General features: G+C 34.6%; 1 protein-coding gene across 2 annotated transcripts in view; it reads right to left on the bottom strand.

The window, feature by feature from the left end:
- Positions 1 to 245: 245 nt before the first annotated feature.
- inip (ints3 and nabp interacting protein) overlaps positions 246 to 21352 on the bottom strand; it is a 44774-nt gene continuing 23667 nt past the window's right edge. For both annotated transcript variants that reach the window (XM_028804803.2, XM_051929539.1), the window contains exons 3-5: positions 11678 to 11774; positions 9753 to 9843; positions 246 to 1331 (exon numbers count right to left, since the gene is read on the bottom strand). In XM_028804803.2, the coding sequence (XP_028660636.1) occupies positions 1236 to 1331; positions 9753 to 9843; positions 11678 to 11774 (284 nt within the window). In that variant the 3' untranslated portion in view covers positions 246 to 1235. The remainder of the gene's footprint in view (positions 1332 to 9752; positions 9844 to 11677; positions 11775 to 21352) is intronic.

Raw genomic sequence — 21352 nt, 5'->3', positions numbered from 1 at the left:
AGCGCATTGGTAACTGAAGACATTCTTAGCTTGTAACCACTATGAGACTTCCCAGGAAGAGAGAATAAAGAAGATGAAGGAAATACTCTGTGTGGTCTGATTAAATCCAAAATGACACATCAGAAGCATGTTTGAAAATAGGCAAGTGGTTCATTTAGTGTTATGACAAAGCACACAATAAATCACAAAATTCACAGGGAGAAAAAAAAAATCGGTCTACATGAGAAAGTCATGTTTAACTGCATCAGACATTTTATTAAAAGGAGTTACGTCAATACTTATATAAAAAGAAACTGTACATAGCATAAATAACAGCAAATGCCAAATATTTTATTCCATTCTTCCACAAAATTGGACTCAAATTATTATGCCACTTACCAGCTTTGTGTTTGTTCTTTCAAGAGTTACAGTATATCAACATATTCACTATACAGTACTCATTATTTTTCCACTAATGTGATCAGAGTAAATTTTTGTTGCAAACTTACAATTACAAACAATATAAAATGTAAGCAGAAAAGGAAGTCACCTTACTCTTGGAATAATGTAAACATTTCATTTTTTTATTCCCATTTACATTTTTAATTTAGTTAAAATATCTGCAATATCATACTACTGCCAGATCCTAGTCTTTTAGCTTCTTAACTTTAAATTAACTGCAGTTTTCATGACATTATAAGCAAGACCACTGAGACTTTACAGTGAGTTATTAGAGAAAAGCCTTTATATTTCCTTTATAAAAGGCAAAAGCATTTCTAAATAAACCAGAGAAAAACCTTTACATACAGAATATTTCTCTAAGGTGACAGTCATCTTCAAAAATACAAAAGGAAATATTCAGGAAACTCCATCCATCTATCTTCTAAAGCCGCTTTATCTAGAGCAGGGTCACACAAATTTACATTTTTTCTAATTCAGTAGAAAATACTTTGGTAATTATCAATAATTTAAAACCACTCTTATTAACTTCTTTACTGAACTAAATATGAAAAACACACACAGCATCAAACTTTGAATACTAATATTGCATACTACCTTGTTTGTAAGATTTTATTTTTAATAAGAGGCTTTGCATTTAATTATAAATAACAAAACATGGCAAATGTCCAGAAATCCCTCCAAAGAAAGCTGGAGATCCATTTTTCTCTCAAATGTTAGCGCATCACTTTTTGAAATTTATTATTTCCACTAGTGGAAATGCACCGTTGCTTTTCTTACTTTTATAATCATTCATCTTACTCTGGGTCAAGTCTCGGCAAGACTGGAAGAATAAGATTTCCAAATGAGGAATCCTGTGTTATGAAGAAGCCAGAAGAATGGGCATGTGCATGCTGGAAAGAAGCAGAACAACTGTCAAGTTTAAGATTAAACTAATTATTCCAAAACTGGTCATTCATTCAGTCAAATATATTACATATAAATGAAAAAGTCAGTATGAAACAGGTTAAAAAAAAGATAAATTTTTGCATAAATATACTGTATGTAGTACTAGGGTGTTGTACCGTGTTATATATATAGAATATATTAAGAAGTACAGAGATAAGATGGAAGAAGTTCTGAAATGACAGGTTGGATTGGTACATGGTATTTTTCTAAGGGACATAAAGAGGAAAGTATAGATAAAAGAACAAGTTGTAAATGATTCAAAACACTTCACTTCTTCAGTCAAACAAAAGTGTCTTAAAGTGTCTCGTTCATCTTTATTGATCATGTAACAAATTACTGTACCACATAACTGATTACAGGCCTGCTTATGTAGAAGAGAAAAACATTTCCATAGGGATTGTCTTGCTGTATGAAGCAACATTGGCCAAAAAGCTGCCAGATGATCACCCAAGCAAAAATGTGTGTGTAATGCTCAAAAGAGAAATGTCTGAATTATGTGAATAGTCATCAAGTCAACGGTGTCTGCTTACAACTCTAAATTCAAAAACTAGGGATGGTACTTATTGATACCACTCCCTAGGTATTCATATTTTACATTAGCTCTGTCTTATGACTTTTTACAAGTACCAAACGATTACTGGACTCAAATGTTAGTTGGCAGAAAAATGTAACCAGGGACTGACATAAAATACAAAAAGTTGCAAAGCTGTAAGATAGTTGGAAGTAATTCAGTAAAAAACTATAATCTTCTTATACAAAATAAGAGTATATATTAGTGGAAAATTGTAAGACAATTATTTTTCATCAGTGAATCAAAACACCATTGTGCAAAACAATCTCCGTTAAACACATGGCATTCTCATATCAGTCAGATCTCCTTATGTTTTTTAAAATGTGATCATGCAAGGTTATTCTGGGGATCTGTAGTTAATTTATATTTGAATTTATTTACAAACCCCTTTAATTTTGAAATAGAATTCAAAGTTTCAAACCTCTCCACTCAGACCACAGCCAGTTTTTACATGTAGACATCACTAATTAGGAAGAAACCACGGTAACACTTTAGTTTAGGTACTGAAAAAATGCATCTATTACTCATTTACTCTTCTGTAATAAGACATCAACGAAGGCTTATTAAACACTAATAAAACATCAGTAGATAGGTTTTTCATCTGTGTTTACTGTGGCATATTGAATGATGGAAAAATTACTAAGGGTAAAGGATACACTAAATATGTAATATCAAGAGAAATGCATCTTACTTAAGCCACCTTCACCTACTCCATAGTGAAGTTCTGTTAGTAGGTCTCATTGCAGAGATGATTAAACACTTTACTGATGTTCTGTAAGTGTTATGGTCTTGTTACATAATAGTAAATTAGTAACAGATGCATTTTTGCAGTACATAAACTAAAATATTACTGAATCCGCTATGCCAATAACAAACCAAAAAAAAAATGTGGCATACTTAAATAAGAACAGATTAATTTTCCTAAATGCAGTATACTATACCAATTCCAATTGTAAAGGGATTGACAGCTCTTTCAACGTATGAGAGTTCTTTCATTTTGTTTATAACATGTGTGCACAGATTTGCTACGGTCCTGAAATTTTCATGTTACCCCTTGATTCTTCATAAAATTGCCCCGTCTTACTTGCCACGTGCATCTTCCCATGTCTAGATGTAAAGCAGGCTTAATGGCATTGTTATAAACAATGCTCTGTTCCAACCCTGGCTGTACTGAACTGAAACAAGTTGCTCTGTCTGCCTCCATCTTCCAGCGCAGAGCCTAAGTCACCCACAAAATAACAGTAGCATACATTGTATTTGAAACAAATAATGTTATATCTGAAGCAACTGATGTATATGCATAATATACATATTAATAGTTATAGGCTAAACTATGTTTGCAGTTTTTAGAGGACATTTCATTCGTTGTGGGAGTCTACTGTATATAGTGAATCATACATAAAATGTTTGCCATTTAACTAGCTATAGTCTCACTTGTGTACTACAAAGTCTGATGCAATATTGTTTTTCAACATTCCTTAAAATGCCTATTGCCAATCTTGAGAAGCTTAAATAATTCATTTGCAGTGTTATCAGGAAATGACTGGTTTCAAAGGTATTTATCCAGATCTGGGACTGAGGTACAAGATACTATGTTTTACAAACCATTGTAGAAGAGAAGAGAATGAAAAAAATGTCAAAACACTTAAATGATTAAGAAATGTCTCTCAAAAAAGATTGTTGGATTTCTGTGGTTACTTTCAATACTTTGTGTCCAATGAATCGATGTTAAGAGGATATTGTATTTATAACAAAACCATTTGAACATGCTTGAAAATTTGGCAGAACACTTTTTCAGGAAATTAGGCAATAATGAAATGCATTTTCAATCTGTGGTTACTGCACCAACTTACATTTTCTTTTCAAATAATGTACAGGCACAAAAGAAACGCATCAGATCTATGCTCATGTTGTACCATGCGTGGCACACAAACCACATGGCTGTTCAAAAAGGGGCATGCTGTTGAAGAACTTCAAACACACTTTAGCAAGACTCATTTTGAATAATTACCTACTGGCTAATGCCTCTTACAAGAATGGAGATTGTTCAAACTGAAAACTAAAAGGATGAAAGGACTATGTTACTCAGTGGAAAAGAACATAAAAAATGTATTATGCATTTTTGTAGCAAATAGAAACAGTGGAGCCTGAATTAACAAGCTTTCTCATCTTTTGCTTATCAAAAATTAGGAATAGGTTACAAATACATGAAAACTATTTTAAAAAAGTAATCAAGGTCTTACCCTGTAAGAAATACAGAATGGCACAAATATTTCCTAATGTCACAGATTAACATGCCTGTCACCTAATGTAATGCCTGCTTTAAAAAAGTGACCATTTAAAATTAGATGTATATACAGAAAATCTTGGACTACATGGCATTCATAGCATTCAATAAAGCATGTGCCTCAAACAAAGCTTTCAGTATTTTTATCTCTTTAAATGCAGAGTGTTGTGAAAGGGTGCAGGGAAAAATAAGCATGTAAAGTAACAGGAACTTTGCGCACACTGGATAATCTGTTTAGTAAAACTTGCAGGGAGGAAAGCTTTGGGAAGAAATGTAATGAGAATATGCTATAGAAGTAGATGTTGTTATGCATCAATTTGACATCTCAATCAATTGTCAGTAATAACCTCCTGTAGAGGAAAATGCACAAGAGTTATGTTTATTGTTGTGGGAATTTGCTTTAATATAGCTGATTTATAGAGCCTCATGTACACAGCCTTATTTGCATGGGAACTGCTGTTTTAAGCAAAGAGACTAACTAGCTCAGCACAAGCAGACCAAACAGTTCAGCTGCCAATTACCAAAGGAGGTGCCCACTCGCCGTACTACTTGTTATTGGAGGTGTGCCCCCCACTCCACTGCTAACCTCTGTGAGAATGTGTCAATCTCCAACACCAAGAGCTTTTAACAATGTACCCTAACCCAAGAAAATACTATAAAGTCAATATTATTATAAAGCAAAACTAATAAAAACATAGTAAAAATGATGGCAGCAAAATTAGGAAATATATTTTAAAAGAATCTTAATAGGTTAGGAAATATATTTGAAAAAGAATCTAACTAAAAATACTTATTTGGAAAATACAGATAATGGAAGGGGAATCTTTTCTAGTCTAGGTGCAGAGTTGCATTGGATTGTCTACAGTCAGCAGAGCTCTTCCCAACTTCTTTGGCAATTCATACATCTTATCTGAGTGTCTTCACCTTTCTTTTGTTGTTCCTTTCTCTGTTTACCCGTCTGTGCACATCATGCATCCCAAAATTTAAGGTCTTACTTCACATGGAATTAACAGCGATTATAAGAATAATCAATAATTGTTGGTCTCTCTCGATCGGTTTTTTTGGATTCTAAAAAATGATCTAAAAGATACAAGCTTCAAGGCAGTAAGGACAGAGTTTAAATCAAGTGATAGTACTCACTTAAAAAGATACATACTGTAAGAGTTTGTTTGAGAATAGCCCCAAAAGGTTAAAGTTCAGGTGGTCTGGAGTGCTGGCTTGTTTAATCATGTTAGCTCACATAATTCAGTTTTTGTTTTGTATTTGCAGTTCATATTACTATTTTACTATATTGTTTATTTCACAGTTCAGTATTCTGAATTTGAACATTTATTTTTCATATGGCGTATGTATATGCCAATACAATATGAGATAAACCTGTCTGATTCAATTTCATAAACAAGTCTGAAAACTTATTTTCCAATGTCCACAAATTTGATAAGAGAAAATGACCATCAATGGACAACGATAATGATGAGATCAATATGTTCTTACCTAATAATACAATGTATAGTATTGTCATATAACATGTTTTGTTTTTGTGGATTAAATGTATTATTTAACATAATTACCAATCTGTTCCAGAAACACTAAAAAAAGTAAATTCATTTCACTACCTTAACATGTAGCATTGATTACAGCATTAAATGGTCATATGTAAAGCACACACTTGAAATGGCAGCTGTTGTTGTAAAGGGCTCTCAAAAAAACAATAATAAAAATAACACATGAACAACAATGGCTAGTTGAGCATTGGGGGCGGGGTAGGGGGAATCTGGGCAATATTTTATCACATCTTGTATATACAGTATTAGATAGATAGATAGATAGATAGATAGATAGATAGATAGATAGATAGATAGATAGATAGATAGATAGATAGATAGATACTTTATTAATCCTATTAGCAACTAAATAGTATTTTTTCCACTATAAGATAAACATTAGCAGAGGGTATAACGTACTGCTAAATTGAGAAATCTATGCTCTGATGCTACAAAATGGATCAAATGAATAAAATGGACAGAATTAATATAAACTGACAATAACCAAGATAACATGGATCCTAGCAATGTTGTGGTAACACATTTTTATAAATGCCCTTGATAGATTTTATATTACATGTCCTTCCAAATACCCCAATAATTTATAATAATCATTTTACACTACAAAGAAATTGTGCCACATGTGAGTCTAGGGAATGCTTTATGGGGACTGTTTTGAAGGGACACAAGGGAGAAGATAAACAAGGTAGCACGATGACTGTAGTAACATGTCTGTTCCTATCCTCACACAAAAGGAAATAACATCTAGGTTTGAATGATGCCCAGTTCACTCCATCCAAGCTTATAAAGGTGCCCCAGCCTTTAAAATGCTGATGATCAACCAGCACGGTCTTTGGGAAATACTCATAGAAAACTGAAAAAGAACAAGGAGTTATCCTTTCATTCTGTCAACATTTAGCATTAAAATTTTAATTATTTTTCCTTATAAATGGGGATTGTCCTGGCTAGGACCCTCCACTCTTCTTACGATTAATGTTTGTTATTTTACCATACATACTAAATTAATAAAAAGTTAAAATCTACAAGTTCCGTGTTTTTAATTCAAATTTTAAAATATCACCTTTAAGAAGACAGTTTCCATTTAATTATTTTGCTTTGTAAGAAAATTTAAAAAATCGAATATCATTCTAGATAATATTTTAATGCTGAGCAATGAAATAAAGAAGGCAATTCCTCTGTATCTAGGGAATCATACATGTTAAATCCCAATTGCTTTAATTATTAATAGGCATTTTCTGAGAATTGGCATTGAAATATTTGTGTGTGTTATTTGAAGTTTAATCAAAGTATGCAGTAAAGAAAGAAAGAAAAAAAAAATAGAAACAACAAATATTTTTGGGATGCTTAGAATGGGCAAACTGTGTTCTAAATCCCTTAACCATTACCACCAAGAAAACACAGATTACCAGGAAACAGGATGATTATATTTGTGAAAAGAATATGAAAGGATTTTAACTTTAAGTAAGTGGAATATGTTCCTTAGCAGTGTACTTGTAAATATCACGGAGGGACCATTACCTATGTATTTACTTAGAGCATGTGAACTGTATAAAAACTGATGAAAATGTTTCCTGGCCAGGGCCAAGGAACCCATATGCAAATACCCTCATCCCCAAACCAAAAGTCTTTGTGGATAATTTTTCCCATCAAAAGTGGAAAAAAGTACAATTTATTGATCTAGCTCACATGCAAACACTTTCTTAGCCACCCATCCATCCATCCATCATCCAACCTGCTATATCCTATCTACAGGGTCACGGGGTTTGCTGGAGCCAATTTGGTACTGCTTTATCACACCACACATGTCTAGGATGCCGTGATAATATAAGGGCTGCAGCAAAGACAGTTTCAGTTACCTGAGTAAATGGAAGCACTGTGAGATGTGGATGTGTTCTCTTTTTAATTTAAATCAGGCACCTTGCAAAGAGATAAACTTAAAAAACAAGGCACAGCCACAGATTAAGTATTTGCTGGAAAATCCAAAGTGTCACTTGTGCTCTAAAATGGATTATGATGCACCACTGAGGCAGAGATTTAAATCCACTACCACGGTCTATATGCCATCTTGCACAAAGTTCACTGTTGTGTAGCATAGTATACTTTTCACTATAATATGTAATCATTGGATCTTAATCTTTGTGAATAATGATAACATAAAAAAGCCACCCTTAACAGTGCACATTTTAAACCTGGATCCAACAGAAAGATGTGCCATCACTTAACATCTATTCACTGGGCTATGTGGAGTAAAAATTTAAAAAAATGTATATTTGTGTATTGCTTTTTAAAAGTTTCAGCATTTTTTATGAGAATGCACATATACTACCTATACTTACAGTTTAGTTATGGTTCTGCTCCAAAATGAGTGTTGCATTAGGTGTCCTATTACTCATCTACATATGACCATCCTTAGTTACTAAAGCAATCACTGAAGATATACGGTATTCTGCAAATTGATCAGGGTAAAAAAAAAATTGCTAAATCTAATAAAGTATCCATCAGATTATGATCCAAAGACAAGCCATTATTTCTAGCTATGCTATAGACCAGGGGTCTCTAACAAGTCGCTTGCAACCCCTTTCCAAATAGCTCGCCAAAGGGTTATGAATCCTACATAAATTTGAAAACTTGATTAGTCAAATTATAGGTAGGCGATCTTTCCAAAAAAATCATATCACAAACCTTTTAACACAAAATCACGATCTACAATCTGAATTGCAATCTATGTTTTCAATGTGGAATACACTTAAGAGAATATCCGGACTCAAACTCATCAAGACCTAAGTAACACTTTATTTTAAATACCAAACAAAGTTGAATTCAATTGTTCTCTCGTTCACTAGCTAAGCAGAGTTAAGGAACACATCCCGAAGCTGGTGAGTGAGCGAGGAAGTCCCCTCCTTTCGGCCCTTTGCGTGTCTCTCGGATTCACGCAAATAAATCGGCACTGCAAGCGAACTACGATACATAGCGAAATGAGAGAAGTTGCAAAATCAACCGGAATGTTCAAGCAAATTATAGAAAAAAACCTGATCTAAATTCGTTAAGTAGTTCTCTCGTGAAAAGCGGCCAGACATACAGACATTGGATTTTATATATTATATATTAGTAAACCGTCAAAATAATGTGCAGTTAAGTCTCAACAGCATTCTCAGCATTTCTGGAGCTTAGTAGAGCCAGATAACTATAAGAATCTTCACCAAGCAGCTCTGAAAATGTCTGCTTTGTTTAGGTCTACATACCTCTGTGAGTCTGTATTTTCTGACATGAATGTCATGAAACCAAAGTTCAGAAAAAGACTGACATATGAACATTTAAATGACTCCATAAGAGTGAACCTAAGTGGATACACTCCACTATACAGTGCCAGTCATCTGACTAACTAAAAAAAACATCATACATGCAACTGGACATGTGAATACTCTGGTGAAGTGAAACATTAACATGTAACAAAATGGCAAATGAATAAGTAATATTTGTATATTTGTAATTGCATGGTTTTGTTTTGACAGCATTCATGTTTTAATTAAATAGTGTGAGATACACTAGAAAATGCACACAGACATACAAAATGCACTTGCAGGTGAACTAAATATTTTTTGTGAGCTTTAATGCAAAATGTGAGTTGTGGACAGCAACATTTTGTAAATGTTCAGGCAAAACAAGCTTATTCAGTTTGTTTGGGTTGAAATAAGCTATGAGAATAAACGTTAGAAAACATGAGTAGCTCTCGGTCATTTTAATTTTGTAAAAGTAGCTCTCAGGGGAAAAAAGGTTGGAGACCCCTGCTATAGACCAAGTGATAACCCTATCTGTTAATAGTATGCACATTACTAAAAATAATGTCTTGAGAGGATGCAAACAATCAGAGTAGCTGGTCTAACAGCAATATTATCAGGCAAGCATCACAAAATTAGTCCTAAAAGTAAATTAAAAAACTGACCTGCAAGGCTGCTTTCTGTTGTGCTGCTATGTGCTGCTGCTCTGCATGATCCCGGAAATCTTTGTTAAGAGCTGGTCTTGACAGTGGAATGCTGAAAAAATTGAATTCCATTTAAAAAGGTTTTAATAACATTTTTGAAAGGATTCTTACACAAGCAATTCGTTCTCAGTGTATAATTTTCACAAATTTCTTCTTTTTGTCAGACGCACGGAGTCTCTAAGTTTCTTATTATTTATCATAATCATATTTTCACTTCTAATCTAAATTGTTTGAGTATACAGCAAAAATACCATCTGTGACATGCTGTAGGTTAGTCAAATCTACAAATAAGAATTTAACTTTACACTGTACACAAAAAAAGTGGAACTCGCCTTTGTACTTGTGCAGAGCATTGTATATTAAGTGCATTTGGATCCTTAAGTTTTGTAAACAAAACTAAAGATCTAATTTATAATTCATCAGTGAAAAACAAAACTGAGCAAGTACCAAGAAGCTAACCAGAAATTGACCCAAAACAGGTAGTCACTAAGAAGATTTAGGAAAATGAATCACAAAAGGTGGAGGTCAAAACAAAAACACAAAACAAAATTCTGCCCGAGACAATGAAATAACAAATAAATATCACATAAACAACAACATACGTACAGACTGTTAATGCTGCTTATAACAGATACCTACAGAACGGGGTTACAAAACGTCATGTTTTGCTTACCATTTATGATTATGTTTCTAAATATAATCTATAATAATGAAATGGAACAGGAAATGTAGACATTTCTTTGAAGTCCATGAGAAATCCTTTAGAGTTACCAGGCATAAAAATTGAATAAATAAATTGTTGGACATGTGCCCATCTACTCATAATTAAAGGGTACTTGAAATTACTAAAGAATAAAAAAGACAATATTATAATTCATTAGCTCCACAGGCAACCATTTAAGTCCGGCAACATGTATCATTCCTCGTCTAAGTTTTGGAAACTCCTTCTCAATCATCAAGTGTTATAGGTAAATGATTATAACAGTGATTAGGAATCTTCTGGGTTTTATTTGTTAGCTTTTGTCCTTTGTTCCATTAACATAGATCTACTCTCATTTTATTTGTTCTTCAGGATGTGATTTCTTAAATCACAAAAATTGTTGTTGCTCTTCAGTTCTACTTCAGTCTTGTATGTAAGATTTGCCAGTGAGAAAGGCACTTGGAAAGTGCACAGAAAATGAATTCTCCATCATCCTAAACGAACATCATGTTTCAGATGTCATGTCTGCATTAGGACTGACCAACAGCGTCCAAATTTAAACAAACTGCTCATAGTGCATTTGGTGGAAAATCCAAACATTACATGCCATATCAGCTTGGGTCTTTGATTCATGTTAAAAATCAAATCAAGTGCCAATCTTTATTTAAAAATTGTTACTTTAATGAGTATATAAAAAGGCTGTTACCTTACGGTTTAGTTATCCTAATTAACATAGCATGCTTTCTGAAGCCAGATTGTTATCAGATGCACCTATTGAAAAAATACGTTTAAGGCAAAGAGTTGGATTTTGCTAGATGGGGTAGAAGGGACATGCTTTTTGCTTTTTAAGGCAAACCTTAAATGCTTCTGTGGTTTACAAAAGAATCATGTTTTTTTTAGTTCGAAATCTAAGTTGCATTATCAGGAATGCAGGTATGGGTTATTTTTGGAATGCGCAGTATCATCTCTCTGCTGCTACATATTCTCAAAGAAATATTCATTGGTACTGAAAAGTACTGAAATACAATATTCATTATGCATTGTTTAACAAATGGTGATTTTATTATCTGTGTATTCATTAAAATCCTTTATATACTGCATTAACAATATATATTTTTATATACATTACTGCATTCACACACAACACCCAGCTATAATAACTGATTTTGTAATATGCTTTTACTACCTGGCTCCAGGATTATTCATAGACTGGCTCTGCATTAGTCTTCTCTTTTCCTTGTCTAGTTCTGCCAGGATTGCAACACGATTTTTGTTCTGAAAACCTGAAAAATAAATGTTTAAATGTGAAAAAATAAAAGGAACACAGAGTTACAGACATTCAGAATGTGAGTGGAATGCCATGGCAATTTATATTCTAAGGAAGATCACGGTGTTTTAGACATTTTCAGTAATCTGACTAACTTCATTTGTAAAACATGGAGCAGCGAAAGGGTAACAAGGCATATAGATCATTTGGGCTATCATCAGAAATTACCCAATTTTAATTTCCAGTTGATGCTGAGGGACAATCTTTTTCTAATTCTAGAATTTAAATTGTACACTGTTTGGACCTTTATTCGTTTTAAACTGTTATCTAATTGTCGCCAATCCAAGTGATGTACCTTTTTCATGTTTATTATACAGTGCATCCGGAAAGTATTCACAGCGCATCACTTTTTCCACATTTTGTTATGTTACAGCCTTATTCCAAAATGGATTACATTCATTTTCTTCCTCAGAATTCTACACACAACACCCCATAATGGCAACGTGAAAAAAGTTTACTTGATGTTTTTGCAAATTTATTAAAAATAAAAAAAACTGAGAAATCACATGTACATAAGTATTCACAGCCTTTGCTCAATTGTCGATGCACCTTTGGCAGCAATTACAGCCTCAAGTCTTTTTGAATATGATGCCACAAGCTTGGCACACCTATCCTTGGCCAGTTTCGCCCATTCCTCTTTGCAGCACCTCTCTAGCTCCATCAGGTTGGATGGGAAGCGTCGGTGCACAGCCATTTTAAGATCTCTCCAGAGATGTTCAATCGGATTCAAGTCTGGCCTCTGGCTGGGCCACTCAAGGACATTCACAGAGTTGTCCTGAAGCCACTCCTTTGATATCTTGGCTGTGTGCTTAGGGTCGTCCTGCTGAAAGATGAACCGTCGCCCCAGTCTGAGGTCAAGAGTGCTCTGGAGCAGGTTTTCATCCAGGATGTCTCTGTACATTGCTGCAGTCATCTTTCCCTTTATCCTGACTAGTGTCCCAGTCTCTGCCGTTGAAAAACATCCCCACAGCATGATGCTGCCACCACCATGCTTCACTGTAGGGATGGTATTGGCTTGGTGATGAGCGATGCCTGGTTTCCTCCAAATGTGTTGCCTGGCATTCACATCAAAGAGTTCAATCTTTGTCTCATCAGATCAGAGAATTTTCTTTCTCATGGTCTGAGAGTCCTTCAGGTGCCTTTTGGCAAACTCCAGGCGGGCTGCCATGTGCCTTTTACTAAGGAGTGGCTTCCGTCTGGCCACTCTACCATACAGGCCTGATTGGTGGATTGCTGCAGAGATGGTTGTCCTTCTGGAAGGTTCTCCTCTCTCCACAGAGGACCTCTGGAGCTCTGACAGAGTGACCATTGGGTTCTTGGTCACCTCCCTGACTAAGGCCCTTCTCCCCTGATCACTCAGTTTAGATGGCTGGCCAGCTCCAGGAAGAGTCCTGGTGGTTTTGAACTTCTTCCACTTACGGATGATAGAGGCCACTGTGCTCATTGGGACCTTCAAAGCAGCAGAAATTTTTCCGTAACCTTCCCTAGATTTGTGCCTCAAGACAATCCTGTCTCGGAGGTCTACAGACAATTCCTTTCATGTCACGCTTGGTTTTTGCTCTGACATGAACTGTCAGCTGTGGGACCTTATATAGACAGGTGTGTGCCTTTCCAGATCATGTCCAATCATCTGAATTTACCACAGGTGGACTCCAATTAAGCTGCAGAAACATCTCAAGGATGATCAGGGGAAACAGGATGCACCTGAGCTCAATTTTGAGCTTCATGGCAAAGGCTGTGAATACTTACGTACATGTGCTTTCTCAATTTTTTTATTTTTAATAAATTTGCAAAAATCTCAAGTAAACATTTTTCACGTTGTCATTATGGGGTGTTGTGTGTAGAATTCTGAGGAAAAAAATGAATTTAATCCATTTTGGAATAAGGCTGTAACATAACAAAATGTGGAAAAAGTGATGTGCTGTGAATACTTTCTGGATGCACTGTATATCCATTCAGAAAAAAACTCCAAAGTTAAACTTTGGTAGTAAGGAATAAAAATAGTAGCCTAATTAGCCTAATGTAATACAAAAAGTACTTGATGCACGGCAGTGGAACTAAATGCAAATATACCACAATTTTCCACTGTCTTAATATTTTAATGCATCAAAATTTTTAACTTGGTGACTTATAGTGGGTTATGGTTTTAATATGCTTGTTGCACTATTATAAAGTTTATATACTGCACTTCATAAAAAGATAACTGTTTAACATTTTTTAAAATAACCTACAGTATATACACTTTGTTATTGAAAAAAAAGTACCGTTTAATACCACTTCAAAGTAATAGTAACAGTGTGTTTTGGTACCCGGTACAAAGATTAAATAAAATCAACCTTTTCACTAACAACTAATGCACCTCTAGTGTCATTCTGGCCAGCCAGTCACATAACAGTGATAGGCCACAGGTTATGGGGTTTTACCACATATTTTGAATGGCTATGTCAAGTATTTGAATTTGGATAACATACCAGCCACAGAAAATTTTCTGACATAGAAAGCAAAACACTTTAGGTCTCTGTCTAGATATTGGCTATCTATGTAAGCTTGAAAGCTTAAGAAACTAATGATACTGAACCAGATTCAAACATTAGTACGAGATTTATATCAAATTTAAGCACCACAGAATATATGTTACAAAAGTCTTTTACATGAAAAGTTGGCTACATGTGAATATTTTCTACAATTTTCTGAAAAATTCCAAATGACTCTTGCTAAGTAAGCTGTTACTTATGATTCCTTAATCCAGTTCAAAAAAACTAATTATGTTTTAGCTTCTCCATGTTTAAGTTTATAAAGAAAAATACACAAAATATTAAATACAGTATAATTTTATATACACGGAGGGAAAGAATAAGCTGTACAGAATAGTAGACAACTTTGTGCAGGAAGGTAGAGGCATCATTTAGTAGTTTAAATACCTAAAACTGTGCACACTGCTTCCACTCTGGATCAGAATATTGTGTCTTTTTTAAAGGAATGTATGTGTGCATTATTTGTCTTTTTTAGCTTAAATTTAATCTACATTGCATTTTGTGTTTGTTGCTTTTGGATGGTGTGTAAATATATGGGTAGATCTACAGTGGCTGATTTTATGTTCTAATGTTTTATGTACAGAAAGAAATATCAAGCAAAACAATAAAAAAGCACATCCCTTTAAAGAAAGCACTATATTCTCATCCAGCATGGCAGTAGTGTGCACAGTTTTAGATATTTAATCTACCTATTAAATGATTCTCTGCCTTCCTGCACAATGGTTGTCTGCTATCCTATACATTTCCTTCATTCCCTCATTATACAGTATGTTACTTGATCTGTAATGACCTTTGCAGAAGCTTTTAAGTTGAAAAAATAAAATATGCAAAACTACAAAGATTAATGAATTACATACTTACACTGAACATATTTATAAATAAAAATTCATAAATAAATACACCATGATATAATACAGTTGTTGACATTTTTCCTTTTTCTTTGCACATTTCATTTTACTGTTTTCTATTTTTAAACATCCGTACACCATGCTTTTAAGATTTCTATTTCCTGGAACATTAGTAAAGAATATGTACTGAAAGGCCTTTGAGACATCAGAACTCTGTGAAGCCATGAAGAAAGAAATCTAATTAATGCATTTTTTCAAGATTTGTTTTGATTCTGTAAATGATGGAGTTGTGTGTCTAAGGTTTTCATGCACTAGACTAATAGCTTAGGTAAGAATGATACATTTCCCATTTGTGCCATAATGGTTGTTTCTAGCAGTGTCTTATGTGGGTGTCGGAGCAACATGTAAGACACATCTTTACTCAAAGAGTAGTTAAGCAAAAAACATGTGGTTTAACAAATAGTTGCACAAGTGTGGAGAGAGCAACAATGAAATTCATATTAAGAAAGATAAAAAAACATTTTTTTAGCTAATTAAAAATGTCTCTCAGAGTTAAAAAAAAAAAAAAAGCTAGGTTTGTTTTACATTATCAAGTGCTGCTACCCTGACCTGCACACTGTCTGTAAGGACACTGTACATTCTTCCTGTCTCTGCATTGGTATTTTCTACCACATTTAAAAGATTTGTATCTCAGGCTAATTGGCAACTATAATAAACCGTGTAAGAGTAAATGTGAGGGTGTAGACTAGTATGCTCTGCAATCAACAACCAACCCTGGAAAGGCTGCCTATCGTTTTTTGTTTAGTGCTGTCAAAATAATCTCCAATTCCAGTGTCCTGAATTTGATGAGAGGTTAGAAAATGAATGATGAAGTATTACTGTTTCATTTACACCACATTACAGATCTGTCACCCTCTTAAATATTGAATTAGCTGTAAATAATTACAAACTGCAATAATAAAGTTCAGTAGTCTCACAATCTAGAAGATACTTTGAATCTGTATGTGCCAGGTAAAGTCAAGTCCACGCATTTATCTGGACCAATACATGCACTACTTGTCGAGTGTTTCAGAACACCTCAGTTTTTCCAGTTTTTCTTCAAATTTAATCATTTGAAATGCAGTGAATGAACTAAATTGGTGAAAAGGTGAGCTGTAAACTGCCAAATGTTTAAATTTAAAGTTTAGTTTAACAAAAACTGAAAAAAAGGAAATTTCACAATATTACAAATGGGCCTTCTTCAGGGAACAAATACATTACATCTACATATGTTCTGCACCAATTAGTTAATTAAGCCTTGCAAGTTGAAGCAAACAATTTGCACAGGTGTCCCAACTTCTGTTGACTACTTAAAAACCCTCTGTCTGTCTTAAAGCAGAGTTGGGAACAAACTGTGTTACGAAAAAAAATGTCGTGTAGTGGGTGCGGCAACTAACTGTACCAGTGCATGCTCCCCAACTTAACTTGACTAGCAAAAAAAAATCTAAGTGTCAAATTAGAAGGAACTCTGATAGGAAGAGATCTGTCAGACCCTAAGTCACAACCCAATCAGCTTGCATTATAGATACCTCACAGCCCAAAAGCTTCAAGAAAAGCAAATCACAGTTTCTACTACAGAGAGCAGACTTTGTGATGCAGGTGTGACATGGTGAGTGGCAGTAAGAAAGCCATTCCTTTAAGGACAAAATAGGGCCTTGAAATACCAGCTGTGGACTACCGCAGACTGGGATAAAGTCTTATGGAGCGTTGAATCAAAATTTGATATTTTTAGTTCTTCACACAGGGTGTTTGAATGCCACTGAATTGGTGAAAAGATAATTCCTCAGTGTGTGACACCAACTGTCAAATGTGGAGGAGGAGGTGTGATGGTCTGGGGTTCTTTTGCTAGAGGAAGAGGAGTTGGTGATTTGCAGAGATTGACTGGCATTCTGAATCAAAATGGTTACTCAGCATTTTGCAGCACCATGCAATACCATCTGGTTTACATCTAGTAGGTCAGGTGTTCATCCCTCAGCAAAAGAATGACCCAAAACACACCTCCAGGCTACATCAGAACTTCATCAAAAGAAAAGACCATGAAGGCACACTTCAAAACATGGATTGGAGAGCACAGTCTCCAAACTCAAGGCCCATTGAGTTAGTTTGGGATGAACTGGACAAAAGGGTGAAAGTAAAGCAATCAACAAGTGCAATATATGTGTTGGAACTTCTGGAATAGTGTTGGGAAGATCATTCTGACCAAAATTCGATTTCCCTTATAGAAAGAATGCCACGTGTGTGTTTGGCTGTTATATCAGCAAAAGGTGGTTACTTTGATAAATTAAAACACTTGAATAAAATTTTGAGCACTTAATGATTAATTGACTTATTTTTTTATTTGCCATTGTTTGTTTTAAGTTTTGCTTTCATGATACATTAAGACATTAAAGTTAATGCATTTCCATAAAAACAAAAAAAAAAAAACGACGTGTTCTAAAACGTTCGACCAGTAGTATACTTGACACTGACATTTATCAAATATGCTGGCATGTTAACAGCTTCATCTTATGCCTGCTGCAGTTTACTCCCCTCTTTGACTTGAGTCTTAAATCCTGTACTTCCCAGCAGAACCAAAGAGTGGGGGAAATGTACAACAGCTTGATGACCATTTGCTACAGCTCCATGGCCTTGTTTGGAATTGTGGCTCTGCAAGAACTATGCACCGCGCACACCTTTTTTTTTGCTATAATGGACTATATAACTTTCTAAGAAAATTCTTTACACAATAAAATATTACAAAGAAATAATTGAATTAAATATTTTCTCCGTTTCTTATTGCATAAATATTTTTATATTTGTGTATCACCCTGGCTACTTGGAAGATTTATATCCCTTGACTGGCTTTAAACGTTTTCAACACGACAGAAACAAAAAATAAAGACTGCAAATAAACCTTAACAGAATATGTGGAAACAAAGTTAAAAACGGCATATATGTGAAAGCAGATAAGAAATCGTTCATAATTTGTGAATAACAATAACAATATGTTATGTGGCCTGTTTTAACATTGTCTTGCTTAATTAGCCAATGGTACTGGATCATTAGCAATCACACCAGTAGATTCATGGACACATTTTATCCACAGGTTAAAAGTTACTCGACACCCACTCATACTGTCATGATTTTACCAGAGTTATATTTTTTTCTTCCAACTTTTTCTACATTAACTTCTGGACAGTTTTTTAGGCTATGGAATATGAGAATTTTTTTGCTTATTTTTATTTATAACTGGGGGTACAGAAATTAATTTTGTTAAGTACTGAAATTACCACAACACCATTTTTGTTTTATTTTGGAAGCTGCTATGTTCAGCATCTGTGGTTTAAGATGCACACTCAGGTTGCTACGTAAGGTTGCCCAGAAGTCACACAGAGTGACATTATTGGTAAAAAAAAACATATAGCCGGCAGCACAGAGCAACTGTTGTCCAAGATTGTGGGCATATTCTTTGAAACTTTTTATATTTTTGGATTATTAACATCCTGTGTGTGCTTGGCTTTTATAGCAAATGATTTAAGGGCACTATTTCTAACTTTGATCTTAGTTTATGTCTTTTTGGTCCTTGTGGCCTGCCACTCACTATGTCTTGGCAGTACACCAACCTTGTACCTGATGCTACTGGTACAGACCCCAGCCTCATTTCAAAGTAGAGTGGGATTAAGTGAGTTTAAAAGCGCTACCTTAAAATTCAAAGGATAAATAAAACATTAAAAATGTTTATTCTAGTATAATTAAACTACACAGACAAAACATGAATAATAATTGAATTGAAAGCCAATAAATTTTAAGGATCTCATCCAATTATAATTATTATTATTACTATTATCGATGGCAAAATGCAGCAGTGGGTAGCACTGCCATTTGACACTTCCTTGGTTCAATTCCTACACCCAGTCATTTTCCAAGTGAAGTTTGCACATTGTCAGTGTCTGTGTGAATTTCCCACTGAATAATCTGGGTACCTCCCATGTTACCAAAAATGCTCATACCAGGTTGACTGGTGTCTCGAAATTATTTGTGTGGGTATGGGTAATCCCCATGGATGGACTGACAACCTTTCTAGGACTGCTTCAACTAAATCTTTTAAATCTGGATAGTCTCCAGCCCGCTGAAACTCTGAAATGGATTAGGCAGGATTGAAAATGTTATTGTTGTTATTATTATTTTATATTTAGTACACACCAAAATCCAATATATCCTACAAAAGTAAAGAGAAAGGCATAACATTTGCCAGCACTAATCCACTTGATTATAAAATAAATGTGTTACTCGTTAACAAACTTTACGTAACTGAAAAAATCCTTTCTGTGGTCACTGTGCCACAGGGAAAAGCGCTACTCCTAACATCCCACTACCACTCTACAATTCTGTGATCTGCCCCCAGAGAAGGACAGAAATAAACAGAAGGCTAAGCAGATAAGCTTGCTTGACCTATTATGCAGAAAGCCAGATCAGAAATCAGAATTTCTCCTTATAATTACTGAATTGCACCAAACGGTTTTGATGGTAGGACTGCTGCATCAGGTGATAAGTGATTTCATTTCTGGTGGACACAAAACAATATTGCGAAAGCCCTCATGAATATGAAAAACCTTCCACCTAGTATCTGCCATAATCCCCTTTTATTTGGATGCCATGTACTCAAGTCATGTTTGTGAATCATTAACCAGATAATAGCTAGCTTCCTCACCGTGTCCATAGGCGGTTACCAATATATTCTAAAAAGCAGATTGATTCAGGAGGTATATAGGTTGTGAAAAGGCAAACACTACAATGTTATAAGAACATAAACTAGTATTTTACACATTTGTGGATTTCATGTGAAAGTTATCAAAATAAATTCCAAATCTCCAAATAAATTAAAGAGCTGTGTAGAAGAAATTAAGCACTAGTGTGCATTTTCCACAGAAAAAAAAACAAATAATCTAAAAGATCATAACAAAACATTTATACAAATGACTTAAATAGTTGAGCAGGATGACTTTTCTATTATATTCAGTGGGAATGTCCCCTAAGATATCAAATAATATAAGTCATTTCAAGCAAAATATTTGGAAAACTGGGGAACAAAAAGTTTTAGTACTTGTTCCAAACAATATGTGCGACTACTGCATTGTCTAGTACTTGCCAAATTAGGATAAAAAAAACTTGGCTATCAATTATGAAGTACGGTAAGAATTCTAGAGCACAGGAAGATTCTACCAAATGTTCTGCATACTTTAAGAATTATATGAACACTCACCTCACTGGGCAGAAGTAAATGTATGCATTGAAAACTGAGTAGCAGTGAAACCACAGCTTTCACCAGAAACGCTTTCGAAAAAGCTTGAAATACTGTGCAAGTCAAGAAAAATAAGGCATTTTCTTTCAATTCCTGCCTCACTGAACACATCACAATAACTGAGCTTCAGTGCAGCATCAGTCACAGGAGAGGTTAAGCTGATGCTTCAACTAGGTATACTCTGGGAATTAAAAAGTGAACAGTTTAGCTTAGTTGTCATGAGGCCACTATTGGATATTGGAGAGCTGAACTAAGTCTACAAATTGAATGCTTATCTGATGCATTATGCTAAAAAGCTCCTGTAAGAGCTGGGGCAAGCACCTTGCATTATATAATTGTAGGGCATTAGCAAATGTGTTTGAAGGACTACAGCTGTGTCACTCATGGATTATATAAAAATAATATTTGTGAAAGATAGCCGACTGTTTATCTAGAGAGTGGAAGGCAGAGAATCATGTGCTATTTAAGACAAATGGCTAAGAAACTTATTTTATACTTTAGTATGTATATTGGAATCCATAAAACGTGTGTATGTGTTTTTTAAAGATTTTGAGATCCTTTGGTTAATTGAGAAGGTTTCAGATTTACAATTCAATTTTGGCTGTGATACATGTTTATTGGTACTAAAAACTGCACAGTTAACACATTGCATTATATACAAGTGTAAAAACTAACAGTTTATAGTCCATAGTATGTGTTGGTTATACATAGTATATTTTTATGCTGTACAGTAATCCCTCGCTATATCGCGCTTCGCCTTTCGCGGCTTCACTCCATCGCGGATTTTATATGTAAGCATATGTAAATTTATATCGCGGATTTTTCGCTGCTT

The sequence above is a fragment of the Erpetoichthys calabaricus genome, chromosome 7 (assembly GCF_900747795.2).
Source record: "Erpetoichthys calabaricus chromosome 7, fErpCal1.3, whole genome shotgun sequence".
NCBI lineage: Eukaryota > Metazoa > Chordata > Cladistia > Polypteriformes > Polypteridae > Erpetoichthys > Erpetoichthys calabaricus.
This window is presented reverse-complemented; position numbering and strand designations above follow the sequence as displayed.